The sequence below is a fragment of the Dermacentor variabilis genome, chromosome 4 (genome assembly GCF_050947875.1).
Source record: "Dermacentor variabilis isolate Ectoservices chromosome 4, ASM5094787v1, whole genome shotgun sequence".
Taxonomy (NCBI): domain Eukaryota; kingdom Metazoa; phylum Arthropoda; class Arachnida; order Ixodida; family Ixodidae; genus Dermacentor; species Dermacentor variabilis.
The window spans coordinates 96,411,568-96,438,877 of NC_134571.1; the positions used below are offsets into that span (position 1 = coordinate 96,411,568).

The following is a 27,310-nucleotide window of genomic DNA, read 5'->3' on the forward strand; positions in this document are numbered from 1 at the left end:
TGAAGCGCACGGGTGAAACGCGGCACCAAAACAGAAGAAACGATAAGGGCGAAGTGCAAGCTGAACGCTCGAAACACCAAAATGGCAACGAGAAATGGCAAGCACAAAGCCAACAAAGCCTACAGCATCGTCAATGCATGCGCCAATCACTGCTTCTTGGTCACGTGATTTTACCGTGAGTACTATGTCTTAGGATAGATGGCGCTAAAAACCTTCGGTGCGTTTGGTGTGCGAGCTTGCGAAAATTGCTCCCAGAGGCCGCCACACTGCTGCAGGCGCTGTGCAGAAGCACGGCCGGACTCTAGCCGAGCCGAGCCAGGCCAAGCCTAGAGCATACAAAGCGCGCGTCGCCGCGTCTTTAGTCCGCCGTGCCTGTCGTTTCGCTCGATGTTAATTTCAGTAGCTCTGCCCACCCGCTTCAAAGGACTGGCTCTGATGTTATCATCATACAGAAGACGTTTCCGGGATCGAATTATCCAAACCGACGTGGAAATACGATCGTATTAGCCGTACAAAAATGCATTTACCTCTATAGGGCATCGGCCGGGAACGAAAAAAAAAACGTATTATGCCGAAAAACGTATCAACGAGATTTCACTGTATAAAGTATGTGCAATATACACAGGAATCAAGAGACTACACGTCTCAAAATGGTAAGTGCTGAATGTGTACATGCACACCTTGCAGCCTGAGACATGAACACATAAATGAAATGCAAAAGTGCAGCAGCCGCAACATGCTGCAGCAGGTCTTCAGCGACGAAAAACTGAGCCGTACAAAAGACATGCTAGTTCATTTATCAAGCTATTATAGACATCTCTCTTATGGGTAGGCACTAAACTGAAGTATGCCATCATAGCCCAAAACACTATTCTAGAATTGGCGACAAAAGACTACTGTCCACATACCTTTGCGTCCTTGCCGTCCCAAGGCTCGGTTTCAACCACCTCCGGAAGCTTGGCGCCCTTCACAGGCACGCTAGAACCACGCCCCACAGCAACCTCGCGAAGGAATTCATTGATGCCATCGTAGCTAAAGGACCCACGAAGGAGCGAGTACTTCATCTTGCGGCTGTTGAGCACGGCCAAAGCTGGGTAGCCGAAGCCACCGATCTCCAGTGCCTCCTCAAGCTTCGGCTGAGCCATGGCTTCAGACCAAAGCCATCCCCAGCGGTTGCGCTTGTACTTATCGCCCAGGCGCTTGAGGATATCGAGATAGCCCTGACGGCACTCAGATTGGCAGTCATAGATGTGTGGAAGAACGCTGACCACACACAACTGGCTATCTTGGCACGCTTCCTTGAGCACAGACTCCTTCGTGACCTGCAGGTGAAGCACACGTTGTGGAAGGAAAGTCAGTGCTTTAGTTGACTGCAGCTGTGCACTACAAGAGCTTAAACCAATAAGACGAAGTTCCCTCTTTGCTATTCTTTTCACCAAAACAATGTAGTGGCATTTGTTTCAAACCACGGCAAAACACAGAAATCTATAGAAGAATAGGAAATGTCCCGAAAACTCCTCTCCTGCATCTTTTGCACCGATTCCTTCGAGCCATTAAATTTAACCGCTTTCTGAAGAACTGCATTAAGGGTAGGCTAAAGGCAGTTAAAGGCAGCCAGATTTAAATAGGATGATGAATGGCAAACATACCATATTTTTGCACTTATAGCTCGCACCAGAACCTCTCAATTTAACACCAAAGTGGGGATGCGGGTTAGGTACGAATTTCATTGTAACCATTGTCGCTTCGTGACAGTGATGCAGACGGCACGGAAGTGACAGCATGTGCGATTCAAGCCCGACAGAGGCAGAATCAGGGCGCTACGTCCCGCAATGGAAGATTCGCCCCGCCACTTCTGCAGCGCTACCGCCTGTGTGCATGGAGAACATGCAACCCCAATGAGGAATCTGCCATGCGAGTGTTTGCCGAGAAGAGGGGGCTGGCTGAAAAGCTGACTCGCAGCTTTAGCAAGTTTGAGGCTGCTGTTGTCGCTGCTAGGCCGCCGCGGCATCAAACGAAAATAACACTTTTCTCGCGCGAAGTGAATAAATACTGCATGTTTTTTCCCCTTTCACCACACTCTCTTCGAGTTCCGTTTTTGACAGGTAAGTGGGCGATCTCGGGCTATTTCGGTTAAGCAGTACTACCATTTAGTACATACTTTTTCGGAGCTCCGGCCAACTACAGTTTAACTAGGTTTCACTGTACAATAGTAACTTAGTCATTGTCATATTTGCGAAGCTGCTTTCTCGCATAGCATGGGCATCACTACGGCTAGTATCAACGCCAACAAATATGCATAATTTTCTTTAGCATGATCTGACCTACAAAAGTTAGGAAATAGGAACCAGGTGCATATTTTGTATATTTCAGATTTTTTGTTTACTCGCAGCACTTATACTGAAAATAGCAAATAATTGCTTTCATTTGTCTTCCTTGAGGTATTTCTTTGAAGTTTCACATAAGAATTCTGAATAATTATCTGAGCAATTATACTGCTACACATCTGTTCAACCCACCAGTGATCAGGCTATAACTTTATGTATCACAGCATGCACTATGGCTACCACCTCTTGAAGTAAAACCCTAAAACTTAAAAGCACTGAGAATTAGAACGTTTCTAAAAGTAACAAGAGTTTAGGTATAGCTTTAAGGCAGCACACTGCCGTGAAGCCACACTTCAAAGCATTGTGCTCAGCCATACAAAGTTTCTCTGCACTTGAAGGCAATGTTCTCAGTCACACAGTTTTGCGATCTCCGAAGGAACCCCTACTTCCTCTCATCCCAAGCTCTCTTCTATCTTTCATAATCGCCCATTCTCTTCCTCGTGTCAAGCTGCCATTTTGCATTTATGGCTCCGTTATAAGTAGTATTTAGCGAATAGTTCACAAGGCACCGACAAACCAGAAGTCCCAAATAAACATAAGCCGAGCTTGACAGCAGTCGTTTACAGTGCATCCGAAGTTGAAGATTATCAGTGTCGGCAAAGGCATGAGAAACCGAGCCACTGGCTGAAGATACGGCACGAAGGAGTCGTGCATCTGTTAACAAAGTCTTTTTACAAAGTATTGAGCGCCGTTGTATGCAGTCATTTTCTAGGGATACAGGCACACATTTTCCATGGTGTTGTAACCTGGGCTGCGGGTTATATGCAGCAGTTACACCCAATGAACTTTTGGTGGTACTGAAGGAAAACGTAAGAGGGCAATGCACTTCTGCACATGTGTAAGATCGTGGGGTAGTCAGAATCAGCCTCACACAGCAATGAGTTCGGACTCCCACAGGAATTTGAAAAAAGAAAGCTCGTAAGGAACTTGATCATGCATTTGCTTATTTTTCAACTCCAACAAGCAAAACAAAGCAATGAATGGCAAAAAGTTGTCATATTGCTTACTATAGGTCTGGCTGCTTCAAAAAAAAGCTGGTAAGCTTTGACGTCCCACAACTTCGAACACGTTTACAGTGGCGTAGCAACAGGGGGGGCCGGGGGGCTGTGGGCCCCGGGTGCAAGGGGCCAGTGGGGGGGGGGGGTGTCATATACGCCTGAAGACACCCCATTTCCGCCGGCTTGACTGGGCGCAAATTGCAAAGAATGCTCCGGTATCCAGTAGCCCGAGCTCGTGCACCCGATGCGTTGCGCCGCAGAATTGTCGGCTGCAGCTCTATCAACACCCCATGAAAGAATTGCACGAATGTGCGGGCTAAAAGTATTTAATTCGCGAAATGGTCGCTAAACTACTCGCCTTAGCGGAACGTTTCATGTGGGGTGCGCTCGCGCTGTGCGTTCATGCGGGGAGCAGGAGTCGCTAAACATACAGTGAGGCCTTGTAAGGCGTTGGGGCTCTTGGGTCCCTCTTCCGTTCAGAACGAGCAGCGAAGACGAACAAAGACAGCAGCAAGAGGGCGTTCAACCAGCGCGCCGGGCGCTCGCGTTTACGGCGAAGCGTTCGTTGAGAGCGACGTTGCATAAGTGGGGCCGTCAAAAGTCGCGAATGGGATTCTCTGGATCGTCTTCGGACTCGGTTAGGCCGAAGCGTTTGGCGGCGTATGACTCGACAGGTTGTAGTCGCGGACCCGCCATTGTGTCCGGCTCGCTTTTACTTCCCCTCTTCTGCTCGCTCCGAGAAGCCGCTGCGAAACCTGCCGTTATGTTTCACGCTTTCCTTCTTAACCTCGAAAGTTTCAGAAAACTGTTGTTGTTGCGTGACTTCATGTTACAAGTACAGTGTCTGTATCAGCTGCACAGAATATTATAAAGAAAAGGTGAATTTTGTAAGGATATTTCCCGATCGAGATTCTATGAAGTTGTGTCTTTCTGTGATTACTAGGAACTCGGTAGCGCGAAAAATATGGCAGATAAAGTAATAACCATATCCTTAATAATCCCGTAATTAGTACTTATAGAGGAAGCACTTCAATTCGAGAATTGAGGACTCAAAGTCATGTTATTAACTCAACAAAAACTTCTTAAACAATATCGTTTTGGGTGCTACAACCTACAGTACTTTGGCACTGTGGACGGCGCCCAGTATATGGCAGCAGCGAAAGAAATATGAAATAGTGGACCAGTGACGTTGATCCCTTAATCCTTTCCATTGCGAGTGCAGACCAACAGTAGTGCAAGCTTTCGCTGGCACGGGCGTCATCGTGGCCTTTTCTTTCTTTTTTTATGGTGACGCCAAGAATCGACGCAAAGCGTGCTCTATTATGTTCCCAATCTTGCGGTGGTACCGCAGCTCGGATAATCACGTTTGTTCGTATAGCAGCAAATGAAAACAAGGCTTTATTGATCAGAATGAAGAGAACTCGTAATTGTCATAGCATCGGCGCCCGTGCAGCGGGGAGGCAGGTAGCGTTTTCTAATAGGGTGGGGAGATCAGCGTCACTGAGAATTTAATTTTAGTTTTCGTTCAAGGCTGCCCACAGACAAAATACTGCATGCCATAGTGCCTACGACGATTTTTGTAAAGTTGTTGTTGGTCAAGATATGAATGTCGGGCTTCAATTTTCCAAATGCAATATTGCCGCTAAAGTTGGTAATTAAAACTTTATTGTAAAGATATTTTTTGTTACTTATGTCGTGATCCATATTTTCCACGATGCCGCATTTGTATTGGCTGCCAAGCCTTGCAGTCTGAAAGAAGATGTGCACGTGGGCTTATCACACGTTATCAGTGCAGCACCATGTGTTACTTGGCGCAGGAAAAACAGCGTGTATATTTGCTGCATTCGCAATCTCCGAGAAAGAAAGCGAAGGAGAGGGGGACCCGGGGAACGTGCGCGGTATCCAAGGCGGCTGTACTGGTGCTGAAACCCGGAAATTGTCGATATCCTCGCCTGCCTCGACTACATCAGGTGGGGGGGGGGGTGACAGAAGACCTATGGGCCCCGGGTGCCAGACGACCTAGCTACGTCACTGCACGTTTACATTGTGGGTCCTACATCCAATATTGTTACGCAATCTTAAGAAGGCCTTTTATCGCAATATCTTTGCTGCCGAGCTAAGATTACAGAAAGCAAAAGCCTCCTGCTTCACTGAACTGTGCTAAGTGTAATTGACAGAATAGCAAATTCATGGTGAGGCAAATTCACGGACACATAGCAAATTCACGGACACACACACAAAGAAACAAAATGTCTGCGTGTCTTCTTAATATTTTCACTGCAAATATGAATGCAGTCTTTAGCAACATACTAGCAGACGTTAACACTTTGAGAGTATTGGGTGCCTTCCTGTTTCTTGCACTACAGATATTCTATGCATGCTTTCTGTATAAATTTATATTCGGGCAAAAGAGGCATTGGTGTGTATGTTTTCCCCTAGGGTTGTAGATTAGTAAACAAAATTAATTTTATTTAATACCTTAACACACCCATGAAGTCTGGCACTACATGAAGTAGTAGTGTTTGCACACGTGCACTTTGTTCCCGCTCCTTTGACTGCAGTGGCTATAAAAGTTAGCTGGTATAAAGCAACCGATTGCACTCCTAAAAGTTTGTCACCATATGTTCTTCGCAAAAGATGGCAAACAGAGAGCATATCTTATTTCAATTTAACTCAGCTTAAAATGAAACACCACATATATCATTAAGGTATCTCCCAGATGATAGGTTGCATTGATGTTGCTGCCCACCAGTCCAGCTCACCACTCAGCGGCATTACTTAAAATAAACACCACCTACTATGCAGCTACAGTGCAGTCTACTAATGAGTCACGAGATGTCAAGAATTGCAGCTTCCATACTTCTTGAGTGCAAAATAGAAACAGGGTTTGCAGACTGATTCTACTGTACTCTGCATTTTACTGTACCTACAATTTATGTGAGCCACATCTTTCAACCAGATCTGAACAGTGCTGTCAGAGCCAGAATTCATTCCTTAGGGCTGAAGGGGATCCTACTACCCCAGAAAACCTGGAGGCAAGTGGACCGCCCATGTGCAGCCCTTCCTAGAATGGATTAAAGGTCTCATCACACAGCTTTACTCGACTGCAGACCTGGTATGGCTTCTTGATATACAGTGCTGTCCACTTATAACAATATCAAAAAGAACACAAAAATCTGATCGTCATAATTAACGATTGCTATATATAGACTGTCGTAAAATAAAGCTGCTGAACATACCTATGTAATTCTGAATCAAAATTTGCCACCTGTGCTAAAGAACAGATGTAGAAAGTAGGCTGCGAAAAATAAAAACATTTATTTATACCTCTAAATACCGGGTCAAGCGTTAGGCATACTGGAATGGTTAGAAAGCTGCACTTGCTTTCATGGCAGTTTCAGGTTTACAACTGCGTTGTGCATCGCGTCCAGCTGTGCATGAACACTGGCAGTAATCCTTCAGCGTGAATGAAATCAATGAGCGACTTGCTCAACAACAGCGCACTTTGCGTGAGCATCGAGGTAGGGGTCAAAGACTCATCACTGCCATTGCTGTCATCACCTCCATAACAACGATCGTATTTCTTCGCAGATCGAGGCAGCACCATCTGCACTCAAAAATTCCTCCATTGAAGCATCACCCTTTCATTGTCAGTAGCAATGGGCTCCCAGAGCTCAATGTCAGTGGCTTCCACCGTATTAGTTCCACAATCATGGGGGGTTTTGCCGTTTCACCTTGGCGCACGAAGCCTGCCTTTTTCATTGATTGGCATGGCCACTGGTTCCAAGCTTCATGATGACAGCGCGCCCCATTTTTAGAGCTCATACTTCTTTCAGTTTTGAAAAATTTCCGATTCATCTCAAGTGATGCAGCTTTGTGCTTTGTCAGGGCCATCTTCTACAAACTGGGCTGCTCGCTGTTTCGGGGCTGCTTCCACGGAGCATTTTTGCACTCGCTGAAAGACACTGAAGGAACGAGCTCCATCGAGCCGCTTCACTTTTCACTTTTAAAACATTTCTTTCTTTCTCTCTTATTCGAATGCACACGGAGCATGATCGTGGGCGATCCGGATGCAAAGCAGCTGGCGCCAACTTGTGGCGCGCTGCGGCAATTCGTGATGCTCTTACCGGCTTTCACAATCTGCGCACGGGCGGGACACGCTGTGCGGTGATGGTGGCACACACTAATTCACGAAGGCGAACTTTTAGTCCTGTCTTGGCATTGTTCATTTAAGGGAAACTTGGCAACAAAAATGTCAAGCCCAGTCTGCATAGAAAACACCGCCCAGAAGGCAAAATTTTTATCATTGTATCCAAGACACGGTCATAACATATCTTTATTTTTTTCTCTTAGCCCCAATGCACAAGCTCATACCCTTAAAGGGACACTAGAGGCAAGTACTAAGTTGACGTGGACTGTTTAAATACCATTCCAGAAACCTCACAATGCTTGTTTCGTGCCAAGAAAAGACTTAGTTTACGAGAAATTTGTATCTCAAGGATCCTAATACCTTTTTCGAAATTCAAATCCCCACCCAACAGGGGGAGTGATGACGTTGCATATGCCATCATTGCCCCTTGCTGCTGCCGGTGAGTAAAACAGCACCCGACAGACAGCGGCACCGAGCCAAGACAAAGCGGCGGATTCGCCGCTTCAGCTGCTCTTTGGTCAAGTGGCCTAGACCGTTCGGGCATCCGGCGACATCACATGGAAGCTGAATTCATTGCTATTTGCAGTTTGCCAGAGTTTCACAAGCCAGCAAAACCAGTGCAGCACTCAGTAATCAGGAAAGTAGTGAAACGCGAAAGCGTGGGCAGTGCAGAGTAGAGTGATAACAACCTTCCGAATGCCCACGTCGTTGTCAACGGTAATTTCAATGACTTCTTTTTTCTAAACGTGAAATGGAACTGGACAAGTAGCATTTTATTTCATGTTGTAATCTTATACGAGGATGTTTTTTTGCAACGAGTAGTTGAGTACTAATGACAGAATTTAACTGAGGAGTGCTTTCGTCATCGGGCAAGTGCTTGAATGTCTCGAGGGAGTCTCTAATCATGTCCTGCATTTGCCTTGATTTCTCGATTATCAAGGCTCTGTTCGCTTCAATATTGACGCCTTAGAAATTCTCGAGCACTAATCTATCACTTTAGCGTGATGTAGTATTTGCCCTTAGTGTCCATTGAAGTCAACTCATTGTTGTACTGATATATTGTTATATGTGGGATCACTGAAAGTGTACTGCACTGTAATACATCGAACAAGCAGTTAACCATGTCAGTTAACTGTCAGTTATCAATCTCAACTTCTGTAGGCTTTTCCTGTAGAAAGAGGCTCAAGGACTGAAGTCTAGGACATTGCAGAAATAATATGAAAGCCCTGGTCCTCGTCTGAAGCAAGTCCGATGTTCAACTTCAAATCCCTGAGGTAATACTCGATCTTGCTAATACCAGAATTATCAGCAGCAAGACAAAGGCCTCAAACAGAATCATACCCATCTGGCCTCAACACAAACCCATATATGTGGACGTCATAACCTCATCTCTCCACTGAATCCTCCTTTAGACTGGAAGTAACAATAAAAATAGCCAAGTTGTACTTGTGCCATCACAGCAAGCCAAATTTTTTGTTTGGAAGCAAGACACTTCCAGTAGCCAAATTTCCATTCAGTGTATCTTGAAGTTCAGCAAAGAGAAAAGGCAACCATGGTTAATTTTGCATAATGAAGAAATTCCTGTGCAGCCAGTGGCTTACCTGAAGCAGCTCCGGCGCCGGCGCACTCTCAGCAGCCTTGTCCAAGGCCCACTGGACAATGTCATCAGCTGTCCGGCCACCATTGTACTCTTCCGCAGAGTGGCGGTCCTTCTTCCCAGCCGGGAAATACTTGATTGTTGGGTAGCCCTTCACCTGTTTCAAGGAAAGGCGAGAAGTATGCATGTATGAACACGCATTCAGCATTGTGCCCTTTGTCAATTTCTGGCACAGTTGAATCTCAACATAACAAACCAAGTCTAAGACTTAGCTCACCATGGTTTATTTCTATGAGTATTGTGCTGCTGTAACAAAACTGAAAATCCAAGGTCAGAGACAATAACAGCTCCTGCAATGCAAATACCCTGGAACCTCATAGATAAGATCCTGTTACATATGATTTACAGGTGCCAGTTTTCACTACTGATACCACAAGAAATGACCCAAAACAGTTCACTTGTTTTTTGCCGGTTCATACGTTTCTGAAAAACAGGATCTTTTGGCACCAACATTCAGTACATCGTCAAACTGCGCTCATATGGTGCGTTTTCCAGCTGCTCGATCCCAAGTAAAGAAGAAAAGGCCCAAGCCACACACAATCGAGAACAGTATCTGGCCGCCATTGCACCTTCCCCGTAATACTCGCCCGCCCATCCCAGATGAAAATGCTGGCACACACTCAGTCCTCGTGTAAACACATACCTCCTTCCAGGATTCGTACATGCCGCATTCACAGCTATCGCAGCCAGCCCTATTACAATAAGAATCTTCACCTATCTGTATCTTGGCGCACATGGCGTAGTGCCATTGTAAGCGTAGTCCACAGCTTTGATAGGCAACAAGCCAAACGCACCATACTGCGGCACGAAGTGAGCCTCGCATTTCACTCTGGCAGCATCATATTATTCTGGAATCACCCACGAGCTAGTATTTTGCTTCGCTCTCTCATCCTTGTCTTAAAGCACTACGCAATAGGAAAATGACAATGTTAATCTCCAGTAATTATGGCCTCACCAGCGCGATGCGCATCGGGATCTTGTGCCGCAACAATTTGTGAAAACTGAGCATGTCACAACTTCCCGCCAAAAAATACCAAACTCAAAGAAGCTGCCAATTCAGGCCAAATTCAAGGAGTGCAAACGTAAGCTTGCCAAAGCAATAAAAACGAAAATGGTATGCAACACTTTGCATCACGTAGTTGACTATTACTGAGCCTGTGAAACCTTTAGTCACTTCGGATCATACATCTTCAAAGTTGGTGCATCTTCAATGTAAAATTGCAGTTCTACTGTATTTATTCCCTCAGCCGTTCGAAGTATGTAGTATTCAGGTAGCTAAGATCTAAAACACTCGGCAACGGCAAATTTAAACAGTGCATTCTGGACATGCCTGCAGCCAGCAAGCCAGGCCATATGAGAAAGTTGCTTGCTCTGTTTCATGGGGCACAAATGCACCCATACAGTTCTGGCTTTCAAGGTCACCTTCGCTCACAATTTACCTATGTGCCATCAAATATATGTGACTATGGAGACGAATGTCTGTAGTCGGATACAACTTTAGAAAAAAGGGGGCGTTTACTCCTCCGAGGCGGAGGCACACGAGCATCCACTAATGGGCGCGCACTCTGGACAAACATCATGAGCCAGACGGCCGGTGACCCCGCCGACGGAGGAGATGGCCGCGCGCGCTTCGAACTGGGCGAGGGCGCGTCAGATGTGTGCTTCAGCCCTTTGTCAGAGTGAATTCCAGAACTGTTTGTGATGGTCTGTCATGCCGGAAATATTACTGCAAGCTTACGATGCACCATTTGTGCCGCGTGCATTTATTCTGAGCCGTGACCCGGCGAAGGAACATTGCAGCGAGCATCGCTGGCGCTGCGCTACGCTTTGCCTGTAAACAGGATCCCGCGGCAACCGCTGCGAACACGCATCCTGCGTGCTTGTTCCATGTTGTTTTATTTCGCTCCTGAGTGAACTTACGGCGAGAAAGTTTTCCAAAGACTGGTGCCTACGGTAGCGGCGGGTGTGTTCGTATAATGTGTCACTGTGTTGTTCGTCGGACGGGGTGAAGTGATGGAGCAAAACCATTCTCAGGAGAAATCAGAAAAGTGCACGCAACAGAAACTATTTGCAGAAGAAGCCTTCAACGAAAAAATTTGTCGCCGTCAACTTAACGTGAACTATCAATAGAGAGATTTAGCTTTTCCGGTATTCCGGTAAAATGCAGGCGAACAGGGCGTTGGGGCGGAGGCGTAAACGTGAGCGGTCGAGCGGTCTGCAGGGTGCAGCCACCTGGTGGCGCAGTGCTCAAACAGACAGAAACAGTTAATATTGCATTAACCGAGCGTATTCTTCTTCGCTGCTGGTGTAAATTTTCAGCACCGGCATAATCGTGTTGCTGCCCCAGCACGTCCGCCTGCGTTTTACCGGAATACCGGACAAGCTAGACCTCTCTATTGTCAGCAGTGAGATAGCTGAGCGTCTAGCGACGGTGTTCGAGCGTTGTGTAGCACCGTCGATTGATTGCTGTCCACCAGTTCTCACTGCACGCGGAAGCTGTAGAATGCGTGCTGTAAAATTGTGATAACACAAAACCAAAAAATTTAAATTTTATGCTATTTAAAACCAAGAGTACTTATTTAAAACGATGAATGAAGCATTATTGCACCTTCCTGCCTCGACCGTATTCTTGCCCCAGGTTTGTAATGGTTGCGATAAATGCATTGTTTTATATAAGTACTTCTTCAATAGCAACTGATTCATTTTAAGCTTTAGAAACGAGTAGTAGATACGCTGTGTACAAGTAAACAAGCGCAAAAGCGTTGCAAAGCTGCTCTTTCTACTTCTATCACTTGCAATGAAGCTAAAGAGCAGACGACGGGCAGCGTAGTGAAAGGCACGGGGTTATTTTTCTGCCGCTATCCGGCATGTACTGTAGCACATGAGAGCTTTAATAAACCAGTCATCAAAATGCAAAAGTCTTTATTTAAACTGAGAATTAAGCGTTTCAGGAGCACGACGTTTCGAGCGGGACTATTTTAGTCACGGAGACAATTGGCTGTCGTGCTTCGGTTATCTGGGCGGGGCCTCCCCTTTATTCTAAAGTTGTATTAGACTATTGGAAGAAAACATCTCCCAACATAATATAGTGTAGAACCTTGCAACACAATATAGTGGAACCTTGTTAGTACATACCTGGTGAGAACTGGGCATACTTTGTACTAAATAGTACCGTATTTACCCGAATGCAATGCGAGTTCTGTTACCAAAAACAGAAGTTAAAAGTCACCCTCCGCGTTACATTCGAATAGTCGGTATAAAAATGCTAAGAAAGGCACCAAACAGTCATTATTAAGCTCGCTCAATGTGCCGCGTTTATGTGTGTGCCGAGTGACCTGCTCCTTCAAAGTCGCACGCTCAAATTCAGCGGTCAACCAATACACTAACCACGGCCAGGGCGAGTCGCAAATGCGGTGCGAACGTGAAAAAGGCAGAGTAAACGACACCAACGAGAGCGCGCCAGTGACTTGTCACCTTGGAGGGACCAAATGACGTGTGAGTGTTGGACTATTGGCGCGCAAAATGGACGCGCCTTTTTCTCACCACCAGGTAATTCTAGTGACGTAGCAAACTATTTGGGCCACTGGCGGCGCGTCCTGGGCACTTGTTTACACGATAGTACCACGCGACCTACGCCACAGAGTCCTCAGGCAGTGCATAGCTGCACTGTCTGTTCAGCGCTTCGACACGTTGGTCTGTTCCTGCCTGCTTAATGTGCCTACATCCAAAGTGGCGTGCTCTCGCACACAGTATACTATTGCCTTCAAATGCAACGCCATTCTACTCGCCGAAAAAGCCGGTAACTCAGCGGCCGCAAGAAGCCTGGACATCAACGAATCGACGATAAGGGGGTGGAGGAAGCATCGCCAGGAGTTGTTCAATTGCAACAGTCATAGAAAAGGTTTCCATGGGCCCAAGAAAGGCCGCTTCCCAGATTTGAAGCGTCGTCTTGCGGACTTCGTTGGTGAACAACGCTCCCGGCTTCTTGGTGTGAGGAATGAAATGCTTCAGTGCAAAGCACGTGAACTTGCACGAAACGCGGGCTTGGTGCCAAACCACTTCAGGGCATTGGGCAGCTGGATACAGAAGTTCATGCGAAGGGCCAGATTTTCCCTTCGACGCACTAACTCGATTTGTCAGAAACTACCTGAGGACTTCAGAGTCTAAACTTCTCGCGTTTCAGCAGTGTGTCATTGATCTCCGCCGCTCTACCAACATGCCACTTGGACACATAGGGAATGTGGACCAAACCCCCGTGTACCTTGATATGCCAATGGTTAGGACAGTACACAAGACTGGTGAACACACACAAGTTTGGATTAGAAGCACTGGAAACAAAGAATCGAATAACAGTTATACTCGCATGTTTGGCTGATGGTCGCAAGCTCCCTCCCTTCATAATTTTTCACTGGAAGACTATCCCGAAAGAAACATTTCCGAACAATGTTGTCGTACGCTGCCACGAAAAAGGCTGGATGGACTCTGAACTCGTCATAGATTGGATTTCCAGCATTTGGCACTGAAGGCCAGGTGCATTGCTGCATCCAGAATCAATAGTGGTGCTGGATTCTTTTCGAAGTCACCTCACACCCGGCGTGAAAGAAAAGCTGCAGCGTAACTGAACACATTTGGTTGTTATACCGGGTGGAATGACGTCCATTGTTCAGCCCTTGGATGTTTGCTTGAACAAGCCATTCAAGTATCACTTGCGGCAGCTGTATTGGGACTGGATTGAATGTGGATCTACCTCAAGACCTGCAGGGACACTGAAACGTCCCGAGTGCCTCTACTGTTGCCCAGTGGGTTTCAACTGCTTGGTACGGGGCCGTGTCATGAAACAGTCTACCGCACATTTAAGAAATGTTCTATTTCAAATGTCCTCGACGAAAGTGAGGACGATCGGCTGTGAGAAACAACTAGTGACAAACAGGAGTCCAACTGTGATGACAGCGACTGCGACATCAGTGGCGAGGATGAAGATTAGGCATAGTTTGCAGGTACTTCAATAAAGCTGCTCTCGACTTTTCCTATAGTTTGTTTCCTGTGTTACATTTGCGTTCTATAGTTTCGATTTCTCGCGTTACATTCGCGTTTTTGCGTCTTTGATCTTGCGCGTTCGCAAAGTCGACCCTCGCATTACAATTGTGGTCGCGTTACATTTGGGTAAATACGGTAATATGCATTAACCTGCAACTACAGCTTTGCATCTCCTTAGTGCAGTGCCATAACTAAAGAACAGAGTAATGTGAACCTCCTTTTAAGGATCACTTAAATGTGCACAATGAGGTACCTTCAACACAGCCACAAAGCCTATGTGGTTGTGTTCTATGCTGTGGCTGCCACCCTTCTGCGCATTTACAATGCTTATGTGAAGAGCCATTACGACACCTACATCAGTTTTTGCACTTTCCAAAAAGGCGGGAAATCTTCTGCAGCACAGCTCCGTGTCAGCTTCACTGTGACTCTAGGCAGCAGTGTTAGATCTTACATGACAAGACGTGATTTTGGGTATGCACTGACCGCTAGCGATACAAGAAGCCACTTAGGCTTTAGCAAATCCAGTATCTTACTCTATGGTGATGGGATCACGTAATTCATCACAACTACGAGGTTATACTAAGACAGGTTGGGCACCAGAACTTGCAAAAATAGTCGCTATGCACCACCGTTTCAGAACGTTTCCCTTGCAACCCTGTGGGAAGTACCATGCACAGGGGGTGCTGTCAGAGCCAGACTTCATTCACAAAGGCTGAAGAGCAAGCCAGCTGCCCAGAAAACCTGGAAAAGCCGGCTGCTCATCCATAGCCCTTCCTAGAATGGATTATGGTCTCATCACGCAGCAGTACCACTGATTGGACGAGGCTATCCAGATAGCACAATAAAGAAGTAAAAGTAAGAACTTTACTGTGTCAAAAATTTCGTTCATGGTTTCCACGTTAAGTAGAAAATAAAATCATTAAATCATGAATTAATAGAACAAAGTTCACTAGGCCTACATTCAACTAGGCACGTATTGGTGGACAAGCAGAACACCGTATTTACTAGAGTGTAATGCAACCACGATCATAACATGAGGGCCAACTTTCCAGTCATGCAAAATACAAATAATGGTGTGAATGTAACGAGAGATGAAAAATAAATTATGTACATTTATTGAACTACAATTTGGAAACGAGTTCTTTTCATTCGTCGTCGCTGTCAGAGGAGGTAACGGAGCTTCCCTTGGGCAGTGTTCTCACGCGATCACTTTCGGAGACAGTTCCACTTCCACAAAATTCAACAAATGTCGGGACAAGCCCAGCCTTCTATCTCCGAAAATGATCACCTGAGAAGCCATCTTTTGTACCGTTGAGCTCGTTGGGACACTAAAGGCAAATATTAAGTCAACGTGGACTGTTAAAATACCATTCCATAAACCTCACAGCACTTGTTTCATGCCAAGAAAAGACTTAAGAGAAAACTATGTCTGAAGGGTTCGGTTACCTTTAGCGCAATTCATATTGCCCGCCCCCACGCGGAGGAGTGGTGACATTGTACACGGTATCTCCTCCCTTTACAGCCGTCTGCGAGTAAAACAGCACCCGGCAGATGGCACTATGGATTCTGGTGCAACATGTAAACGCACAGCCTTGGAGAAACCCAACCATGACAGAGTTAGATTCGCCACTGCAACAGCTTTAGCTTAAGTGTTCGGGCATCACGCAACATCGCAGAGACATGGAAAAATCTCTGCAACAGAGCCAAGACAGAGCCGACAGCAGAGCGAAAGCGGGAGTATGGTGGCTAGCGGAAGGAGAAACGCGCAACCATAAGCTGGTACTTCATTCCATGACGCAAACTTCGACGCTCGTCGCAATGGACCCTGCCAACGACAGATTGGCTCGCGATGCTGGGCTCAACTTCAGCGATTTGAGCACTGATGAGCGCGACCTGCTGCTGAGGGCTCGCGCTGCCGACGTCGTTGTGTACTACGACGGCGGCCTCGACACCCGCTCTCCGGAGCGGGAAAGCAACGAGGGCTTCCCACGACATCACATGGACGTGGCATTCTCGCTGCTTGTTCCAAATGAAAGTTTCGCGAGCCAGCAGAACCCGCACAGCACGACGCGATAACGAAACTACTGAAACTCCAAAGCGTGCGTGGCGCAGAGTCGAGCAAAAACGAAACCTTTCGACTACCCATACTACTGAAAGATAACGTCAAAATGTTATTTTTCTTAGAATTGAATAGACGTAGTCAAGTAGCATTTTCTTCAGTCTTATAATCGAATGAAATGATATTTTTAATACGAGTAGTTGAGTATCAGTAACACAAATTATGAGGATTGCTTTCTTCATCGGGCTAGTACCGGAATGTCGCTGGGGGGTCTCAAATAGTGTCATGCATTTACCTCAATTTCTCGTTTACTAAAGCTCTGTTCGCGATTATATTGATGCCTCAGACATTCTAGAACATTGCTCTACCACTTTAACTTGACTTTCTGGTAACCTTTAGTGTCCCTTTAAATATTACATTTTTCCGGTTGCCATTCGTGAATGGAATATGTTATCGCCTCTCACCACTACACGGAGTCACTGTCTCAGTTTGAATTAAACATTGAAAAATTTGTTTAGCAGGTTAAAATTACTGGTACTATTATTGATCGTGCAAACCAACATGTACTTGTGCCCTGTGTATGTAGTCGGGTATGCAGCACAGAATAACTCAATTGCCATTTTTTTGAAAATTAGCATGTACTTGTTTTTGGTGTATACATTTTGTAGTGAAATTGTTTATGTTTAAAGTGCAAAACTGACGTTATACATGTATTGATACTTAACATTATCAGTGTTCTTTGTATATGTACATATATATAGTGCCCACCTGCTATGGTCTCAGTAGAGACTGGCAGTATTGTAAATAAATCAATAAATTAGCCATTCTGGAATGGCAGCATGGTACTGCTAGAAAAGAGCAAAGCAGCAGCAATACGGCACTCACGTCGTACTGGGAAGCAAGCCCCTGGTGCACAGTGGCGTCGACAGCACCCAGCTTGACCTTGCCCTTCAGCTCAGTAGCTGCCTTGGCCCAGTGGGGCGCCAGGTTCTTGCAGTGGCCGCACCAGGGGGCAAAGAACTCTACCAGCCAAAGGTCATCACTCTTCAGCACCAACTCCTCGAAATTGCTGTCGTCCAGCTCAACCACGTCACCCTAGAAGAGATGACAAAATAATGTCGCTATAAGCTGAACTGCTCACTGCAAGGGTGACCAGCATGGATACGTGCTCGCTATTAACGCGGTTTCACTGTCCCTGCAATTTTATGTGCCACATTTAACCAGAGCTGAACCGTGCTGTCAGAGCCAGAATTCATTCCTTAGGGCTGAAAGGGAGCCTACCACCCCAGAAAACCTGGAAGCAAGAGGGCAACCAATACACAGCCCTTCCTAGAATGGATTAAAGGTCTCATCACACAGCTTTACTGGACAGCAGATCCGGTATGGCTCCTTGATATACTATGGCTGCTTGTGGGGTGTTCTTAACCAATTTCAATTCTTTGTTAGGGAACACTTTTCATTTAACAGAGAAGGTCAGCAATTCAGTAATATAGCACAAAAGCTTAAGTAATGAATGGCGAATATAGTCCCAGAAACAAAGGCCAGGAGGAACAAACCTTTCCGCTAGAGCCACTGCCTCCAGAGGTGCGCTTGCCGAGCCTCTGGTCAACAACCTTGCGAGTTTCCTGGAGGGCAGCAGATGCAACACCTTCGGCAGTGCGCGGCCCGCTGTAGTCCGTCGGGCTGTGCTTGTTGGCACCAAATATTTTGACCGTCGGGAAGCCCCTGACACCATATTGGCCTCCGAGAGACTTGTCCTTGTCAGCGTCCACAGCACCGACCTTGACTACACCCTGGGTGAACGCGGTCAACAGAAAACAAAAATGTCAGCAAAAACCAGCACCAAGCAAACGACTCTCCCATTTCCACAGCCTAAACTGAATGCACACTTTTGCTCAAGTATACCATGACAGTTCAACTCTTTCAAACCAAAATAAGCTACTTGCCCACAATAGTTTCTGAGCACATCAAAAGAGCCGAATTTCCACCTTCCCTAAACATCGTCAAGAAACTGACGCAAGCTCTATGCCGGCTCAAGCGCAATTTATGAAGTGCCTCTACAGGCTATGCACCCAGACCATAAAAAGAGTATTGCTTTATATTTTTAAGAACTTTGCTTTCCAAGAACTTCTACAAATATATGCGTGATCTTCTCCATACAGCATAAAATGTACTTTCTCCTTCAACACTTGCAAGTTTGAATATAATGTTTCTTCAGGTCATTCATTGAAGATTACCTTAAAGAAACATAAAAGAAAGAGGCACTGCCTTAACAAGGACTCATCAGTGGTAGGTAATGGCTGCCTTGCTAGAGTACTATGCAATCTAAATTATTACTAGAGAAGGTGAAGACAGGCAGCGACAGGCTTGCTTAAATTTTTTTCGACTGAAATATGAAATTGGAAAGAGCCCCATCTGCAACAACAAGGCTTGCTCAATTTCTCCGAACGAACGAACAGCACCAAGGTTCGATAAGTCATAGATAGCTGACATCTTCATAAATTTGCAGTTTTGAGCCACCAAGCCCGAGTCTAGTTTTTCCCACACAATGGAAGTAGCACAAACTTTGGAAGAAAAAGGAAAAAGAGGACAGAGTGCTACTTATTTGTTATTATTATCCTTCCTTGTATTTTGACATGAATGTCCAAGGATAATGTTACAAGCTATAGCTAAAAACTACAATTTTAGCAACAAATGTAAATTTCGAAGTGCACTGAATATACAGGAAAACTGAACAGAAGTCCTCAAATTGTCCAGCTTACCAGCCAATTACATTAGGGTCATATTTTTAAAATGAGATTAATACTATATCGGAAAATAATGATTCCATTCCTGCAGCACTACAGTGATGAAGCATGCCACACTTCACAATGTTTTCCACTGCAACGACTGGAGCTTTTAATAGAGATCCCATGCAGCGGGTGAGTAGCAACCTCTGAAGTTCTCTACAAGCCATATTCTTCAAGTACAGAGGCAGAAGTGCACTTCAGTAGCGCTGTCAGAGCCAGAATTCATTCCTTAGGGCTGAAAAGAGAGCCTGTTGCCTCAGAGGACCTGGAAGCGGTCGGCCACCCAGACACAGCCCTTCCTAGAATGGATTAAAGGTCTCATCACCCAGCTTTACTGCTCTGCCCTGCAAGTCTATGTATAGGAACCACAACAACGCCTCCCCAGTTGGAATGCCAGGTTGCGAATGTATGCGATCCACTATATTATCAAAGTGTTTGAAGTCGCACACATGTTCTAAAACAAAGAGATGTGATGAAACTTCCCAAGTCACTTTATCAGCACTACTTCACAGTTACTCAGGCTGGCCAGTGAACAACAAAGATGGCAGTTAATTGTAATGATTAACCAATACCCCTGTCACACAGGCAAACTAAAGTGCAATTTGAGGAAGTGCACGTAATAGTGCCGAGTGTCATTTTGGCGGCCCGTTGCTGCACAAGAAGAAGAAGAAGAAAAAAAAAAAAAACGTGCTCTTCCAAATTGGTGGCGATGGCAATTGGTGTGGCCGTAAACAGCCAGTGAGCAATGGTAGCTTTTGCAGTTTTTGTTTTTATTTGAAGTGTGGCACACTTTAGTAGCTTGTAACGTCCCCAATCATTAAAATATGTTATTAAAAATTACTTCTGACTCTGCTTTCCATATTGCTTGGCTTACTTCTTACGCACTGCTAACGAGGCTACGCACTTCGCCACCGTGAAGTGTGTTCGCCGAACACACTCGCCGAAAAGTAGGCTCTGCAGCGAGTTGTCACTATGAGCTCCCGTGTGGCAGCCTGTGAATGACACTAACGGCGAAATGCAATCGCTCAAAGTGCACTTAAGTTAGCCCATTTGACAGGGGCATAACGCTTCGATAACCAGAAACAAGAAATTAAGAAAGGACATCCCCATATTGCATGTACCTTAAGTGCAGAGGCCGCCTTAGCATATTCAGAAGCAAAAGACTGGCAGTGGCCACACCTGAAACAGGAAGAGATAGTGTAGTTAATTAACAAAGCTCAATTCTAATTACACAGCTGATTAGTGTGTAGTTATTATTGCAAAACTACTAACACTTCCGTCAGCATTTATTAAGCAATACTTAGCAGACAACAGATGTAGATTAGTGCCAAAAACATATTGCATATGCTACTCGTTCCCTATATGTATCTCCAGCCTAGATCTTAAAGGAACAATATAGTTTTGCCAGTGAAGCACAATGGCCAAGTGCGATGATCTGGCAGAGATTGCATGCACACTAGATCAAAATGCATAATTGACAAATTATCCAGTTATTACTAATTAAGTTTTGACCTAATTCTTTCACAGCTAATTGTACCCAGTGAGACTTTATGAATTTTATTGGTCTTTATGCCATAAAAATAGCTGTACTAGTCCATGCTAGACTGGGCACCCTATATTTTCCATAATGGATCAAAAGAAGGATGTCGTATGCTATTTTGAAATGATATGCTCACTACGAGTAAATGTCAAGGCTATATAAACTGCTAACACAAACAGATGGTAAAGCTATGGCACAGAGACAAGCCTCAGCTATTGCTCAGAAGCTCGACCTTGAATTGGCCAACGTCTTAATATATTCACTACATAATTCTCATGACAAAGGCTAAAGAGGCACAAAAGGCCAATACGTTAAGATGCGCAGGATTGCTAGGTTACACTTCATACAATAAATAGGGCACCTTTCACAGCCGTAAATGGCTCACAAAAGCCAAAAAGAAAAGTGAAAATTTAGTAGTGACGCGACATTGACATTCTTGCCTCTTCAGCTCGCTATGATACCAGAAAATGCAGCAAAGATTAAACATGGACTCGTTTAGCAATTACAAATATGTTGAGAATAAGTTCAATGCTGGTAGCCTTTGTAGACTTCTCTCACAGAAAAGAACTCAGAAGCAGCAAAATAACTTAAACGTAGGTTGCTGAACAAGGGTACTATTGCTGCCACAGCCAGATCACAAAGATTGAAAAGGCGAGTTGGGGCCTCTACTGCCACATTCTGGAACAAATAAGCTCACATGTGCAAATTCTCGGGATTTGAAACATAAGCCAAACAGCCCTCCTAACTTTTTCCTACTGATTTTGTGAATTTTCACTGGTCATATTAACGCATTTATGAATAGCTAACAACTACGATTATTCATGCCTGCAAGGAAAAACTACTTTTCGTGCACAATGACACAGTTCCTATAGACACATATTTTAGAGGTATGGCTTATCATACAGCTTTTGTGACCTCTACAGGGAAACTAAAACTTGACCGAAATTACGAGCTGAGAAAAAACACCTGCAGCACAAGCTCCTTGTGCACAGATTACCTGGTCAACCTATAAGCGATTACAAGTTTTTCAACTGAAGTGTTTGGAAAATGCCAGCAGCCTGCTGCATCGGCGATAGTTACAGGGAGAGAAAATTGACTCCGGCAGAGCCTTTCCTTTTTTTTTTTTACTACTATGCAGATAACCTGAACTTATGTAGAGGACTGCTACGGTTGCCTTAGAAGGCTACATTTACACAGGACCCCTAAAATAATGTCTGCGCATCAAGCATGGTCATTGACAAATATTGCAGACCTTACAGTTTCAGAGAGTCCTCTCATCAGGCCCCTCCGCACGTTTTTGTTATGCACTCGAAGTTGTAAGCCGCCATCTGGGGAGCATCTTATAGAAATAATTTTGCAAGTCAGTTCATTATTAAAGGAGATAGAAAAAACTTAACTGTCCTGTTACCATGCAACAGGAGCACAGCGTCACTGCCAATGGAGACACCTTCTTTGCCTTGACTAGCTGCCACAAGTGGTGCTCCTCCCCTGTCTTCTCCCATACCTGGGCTGAGGGACTAAGTCACGTTCACAAGAAAAGCCCAGCCTCCATTTTCTCTCTCCCTTTTTTGCCACATAGTGTTCTTCCTGAGGCGGCAGTGAGTGTTCCCATTGGTCGTTAATAGAAGTCATCACGTGCCATGGTCAGTGACGCTGCAAGCAGTCCAGTGCATCTTAAATGAAGGCATTTGTGTGCATCTCTCTCACTAGAAAGCAGGGCTCCCTCGAGAGGTGGGTGCGTGCCTTTTGTTTGAAATTTCAACCATTTCAGCACCACATACTTTGCAAACATTATCACCACTGAGTTATCAGCGTGCCGCACTTGTTTCTTTGCAATGCCCAAGCCTAGTGGGGTGTACTTTAAATGGGTGCTAAAGAAAAACTACATCAATTTAGGCTGAAAGAGCATTCTTTTGGAACTTTATCTTCATTGATATTGTAGTATAAGTTGACTATTGGAAGTGAAAATGGAGACCGAAGTACCATTTCTAAAATTTTACGCTGAAAGCCCAGCACTGGTACATTTTATTATTTAGGCCATTACAGTGCAGTAGAAGTTCATGAAACTTGCTAAGTTCAGTTGATGGTTCCTTTAGAATACAATGTCGTCCATCTCTACGGATAACTAGACCTGAGGAGACGCTGCTAAAATCCATTACGTCAGGCGTGGCTGGTGTGGGAAGTAAGAGGCAGCCACCACCACAAGTCTCATTTTCGCATCTTTTCTGGCTCACCATGCCACCTCTGGCTACCGTAATGGTGGCTTTCAAGGTAATGTAGACACATACAGTGCTAATACAGTTCAACTTATTTTTCTTTTTAAGGTCTCTCATCCAGCTGGTCAGGACAGCTAAGACACCAGGAGTAATATCTCACCAGGGTGCGTAAAACTCCACAACCCAGACTTCGTCACTGTCGATGACCCTGTTCTTGAAGTTCGCTGGGGAAAGATCCACAACCTCCGTGTGGGGCCCATACATACCCAGAGCCACAGAGCAGAGGACTGGCAATATGGCAAGAACCGCTAGAATACACGAAAAAAAATTAAAATATCAAGACACATGCACAATCCAATCACTAGTAGTACAGCATCCACAGTTGACACGAGAAAGACGACTCCCCCCCCCCCCCCCCCCCCCCCCCCCAGGACAAGACGCTATTTTCAACTGACATTTTATTGAGTCACTGCTTTATAGAAAGCAGAATCCAGAAGAACATGCAGTACAGAATGCTTAACGAACATCCTGGGATTAAATAGAGATTTGTCAATCAATCGCTCTAACTACGATTTGGCAATACGCTTGAAATCTTTCATGCCCGATATCTTTCTGTTGGGACTTCAAAAGTGGAGTTAGGAATTATTAAACAATGCTTATTCAAAAATGAGGTCACGCGTGTGGTGGCTGATTATCGCAGTTAAGCCGGCCTTTAACCAGAAATGCATTGCTAGAACTGCAATCTTTGAGAGTGAAAGGTATATCTGCTGCACCAGAATTGTAGCACAGAGAGCAGTACATGACTGTGCTTCTGGGGTAGATCCTGTTTTCCCTGCAATAGTGCGGTAGGCTAACCATGGACATTTTTGGCTGCCTCCAGATTTATTATCTTGATGGCCACAATGTTTCCCTCTTTCATGCAGCTTATATTTGTGTCACTGACATGTGCATTATGATTAGCACTGTTTAGAAAAAATAGAACTAGCCCATCGTTCAACGTGGGTCTGGTCGAGTATTGTTCCCTCTCTACCCTGTTCATTACTTGCACTATTACAATCTACTACAATTGCACAATCTCTGGTGACACTTTACCCTTGTCAATTCACACCGTGTGCAGATAGATATTCCCTAAAACCCAGCAAAGTTTGGAGGGTAACATTTTATTTAACAGTCCCCCTTACGTTTTCCTTACTCCACACGTTAAAAGTCCACGCATTAGTCAACATAGCTACTCAACTCAGCAATTACATTACAGCTTAGGAACCCTGCCAAGCATGCAGGCTTCCATCATTAATGCAAGATAACCTATCCATTTCACGATGCAAATAGGCCACGTCAATGTATATACACAATATATCCCCCAGCTGGATGGTGAGGACTTCAGAACAATTTCAACAGCAGCTGCGGTGAATGCACGGGCTTCAAATCATGGTTGAACCCAAGAGGCCTGGAGTGGCAGGTTCTAGCTAATTCAACTTTCTTACTTCAGCAGTGGAAGTCTTTCTAATGAATGGAACCATGCATTCCAAGAAAGTTGAAGACATTCCCACTGCCACTTAAGGAACCATTGCAAGCTGCTGGGGCTGCCTGCAATCAATTATATGACAAGCTTCATACTAATTCTAGTAGTCGAGGGAAATTTTGTACTGCAAAGTTTAAATCAATCACTGTAAACCATGGCAACACATAAATGTTACCGTAATTTGGTACAGCTCCACCAGAAAGGCATGTAGCAGCTTTACTTTTTTCCCTCTTCGACGTTCCATTATGTTGTATGCTACGCCTGCAATGTTTCTTTACAGATGGCTAAGTTCATTTAATCAAAGTTTTCACTAAATAACTAAACTACGACATGTTAAAGCATATGCTTGCACATGTATGCAGCTAGATTAGATATTCAGACAGCAAAATTCACCACAGTTGCTTCAGTAATACAAGCAATCAGTTTGATGTGCAATATGTTTATATTAGCCATATTGTAGCAGCTTGAGGCTAAAAAAAAAAGACTAATTGGTACTGAAAATGAACTCAGAGAAGGTTGCTATAAGAGGCTGAAAGTGCATAACATGGCAGCTACATCAAGCCCATTCTTGCTTAGTGGCAATACTGGCAGTATGTGCCAACACTAGTGATCTTAGTATGAAGCCATGGAAGGTGTCATGTTTTTGTTAACGACTTGCCGACATCAAAGCCACATCAAACATCAAGTAGTACCATAGCATTGCGCTCCCAGCACAGTTATGATTGGCATTAATTGATGCACGCCTTTAGTCTTAATTCTGGTACAAGTTTGTACTTCACACTATTTCTAAAAAAGTCAAATGTGGCTGCTGCAACCAATGAAATTTCTGTAATAAGTCTGCATCCAGAAGAACAAGAAAGTGACCATAACTACGGCTTTACCGGTGATTCGCTTATGTGCAACTTTAAGTGCTCTACTAAACTGGCATAGAAGTATTCATAAAAATGATCATAACTCCCTTCGTTTCATCATATTAACAGCCCCACCCCATTGTCTTGCTGGCAATCCCCGTATCCCCGGCACTTTTATGAATTAAGCTGCACACAATGTATTCACGTGGCTTTGCCTAGCTTTAAATAGGTGTAGCAAATATTACCGAACTGAGAATCCCGCAAATACACCATAGTCAACGCCAGATTTGAAACGGAAATCCTACATAACCTGCTGGTATCGGTCATTCAATGCCCTTATCTCGAGTTATCACTAAAGCGGGAGATAGTTCTGTGCTTCGGCTATGTCCGACGCCAACGTGACCTTGACTAATTTTACACAATTAGTCTGCCGCGCGTTAACAGGACACGAAACGCGCTGCAATCTGCACTTCGTAGGGCGGGTTGCTTTTTAGTCATTTCGAAGACAGAACGTGGGAAAGCTACACGTAGCACTAGGCGTGACACTTGACGCATCCCAACATGGCCTGCGCTGCCTCGAATGCGTACATTCACGCAATACTACCAGCCGAAATTAAGATGATTTGCATAACATGTGAACCGCGTAAGTTTGTTCATTCAACGAAAATTCCCTTATATGGAGAATACAGTGGGCGCACAGCACCTGTTTCGTGACCAACAACGGTATTAAATAGGGGCGTTACGTGTTAGCTGCAATCAATATAATGCCAAATTACTTTGCTGACGCGCGCTTTGCCACGTACGAACGGTGAAACAACAAACGTGTCAGCGGACTGACAATGCGCGGGCGGACACACAATGCCCAGAGTGACACGCACATAATCACGCTATGCACAAGCCGCGGCCCGAAGTTAAATGGACTTTACGACGACGAGAAAGTACGTTATTTACATCTTGGTGAACTGGAGAAAAGCACATTTACTATAAGTGCGGCGATCGGATCACGACCACGCCACGGCATCCTGATCAAGACAACGATGGCAGCTCTGGCTGCTCGGCACCGTCTTTGTTCGTAACAAGATACGATCGTTATCATCTTAGGAAAAATGTCTTACCTATTGCCATGGTGACCTTGTGAAATAAGTTAGTTTTGGTTAGGTTTTGCAGAAATATATTAACTAGACTTGACGGAAGAGCCAAAATGACGAAGAGCCACGCATTTGGAGCGGCGTTGTTTAAAACCCCACTGAGTCTCGTGGCTGATGGTGATTGGCTGGCAGGCAGCCTACATGCTGACAAAACCAAATGACAATATACATTGCGTAAAACTATAAAAAACACTGCTTATAAAACAAAAATAACATCATTTTACCTAAAAATGCCGTCATTTATGGTTTACCTTTAAAAAAACATTGATTTTTTTTTGTAAATGAGTTTGCATGTTTTAACACGAGCGTCTCCCCGCAGGCCGGCTGAGGCCGGTGAACAATAGAAGGCAGCATCCACGTGACCCTGCGTTCCCGGATGTTCGTTCCCTAAGTCGGTTTCCAAATGTCCCTATGAGGCCACAGAATACCTAGTGTGTCACGTGATTGGGGAGGCTTCTTCCCTGTATTGCCGCCGGAATCAACAACCCACGTGCATGCAATGACACGGAAACCACGTGTTTCCAAACGCCGCGAGTTCTGCTCGCGGCGTTTCCTGCTCTTGCCTACTCCGCATCGGAATGGCGCAGGTCTGTGATCGAGCTGCCATCGGCGATGACGATCGTCGCTGCGAATTTTGCAGCAAACTATTCACCCAGAGGAAGAACATGCTGCAACACATCAGGAATGTTCACAAAATGGCCGTGGATGTCAAGAAATTGATGAAATGCGACGTATGTGGCACTTCCCTGCCTACAATGGAGAAGTATTCGGAGCACCATATCGCAGCGCACAGCTTCGATGCTGAGTACGTGCACCTGGTGTTCCGGAACGATAAGGGTGAGGAACAGTTTTATTAAGTTTATTCTCATTCATCGTGAGCAAATGATGTTGAAACGCAATATTATATCTCGGACTTTTTTTTAATTTCTTGTTGCGCAGTGTGCCTCTAAAAAGTA

The 27,310-nt window shown here is 45.0% G+C and overlaps 1 protein-coding gene across 1 annotated transcript in view; it reads right to left on the minus strand.

The window, feature by feature from the left end:
* The window catches only part of CaBP1 (Protein disulfide-isomerase A6 homolog CaBP1), a 34,959-nt gene extending 8,478 nt beyond the window's left edge, over positions 1-26,481 (minus strand). Inside the window, exons 1-7 of the mRNA XM_075689874.1 lie at positions 26,322-26,481; positions 22,994-23,141; positions 20,199-20,256; positions 17,845-18,081; positions 17,174-17,383; positions 9,137-9,289; positions 909-1,322 (exon numbers count right to left, since the gene is read on the minus strand). Coding sequence (XP_075545989.1) covers positions 909-1,322; positions 9,137-9,289; positions 17,174-17,383; positions 17,845-18,081; positions 20,199-20,256; positions 22,994-23,141; positions 26,322-26,331 — 1,230 coding nt within the window. The 5' untranslated portion in view covers positions 26,332-26,481. The remainder of the gene's footprint in view (positions 1-908; positions 1,323-9,136; positions 9,290-17,173; positions 17,384-17,844; positions 18,082-20,198; positions 20,257-22,993; positions 23,142-26,321) is intronic.
* Between the last annotated feature and the right edge of the window lie 829 nt (positions 26,482-27,310).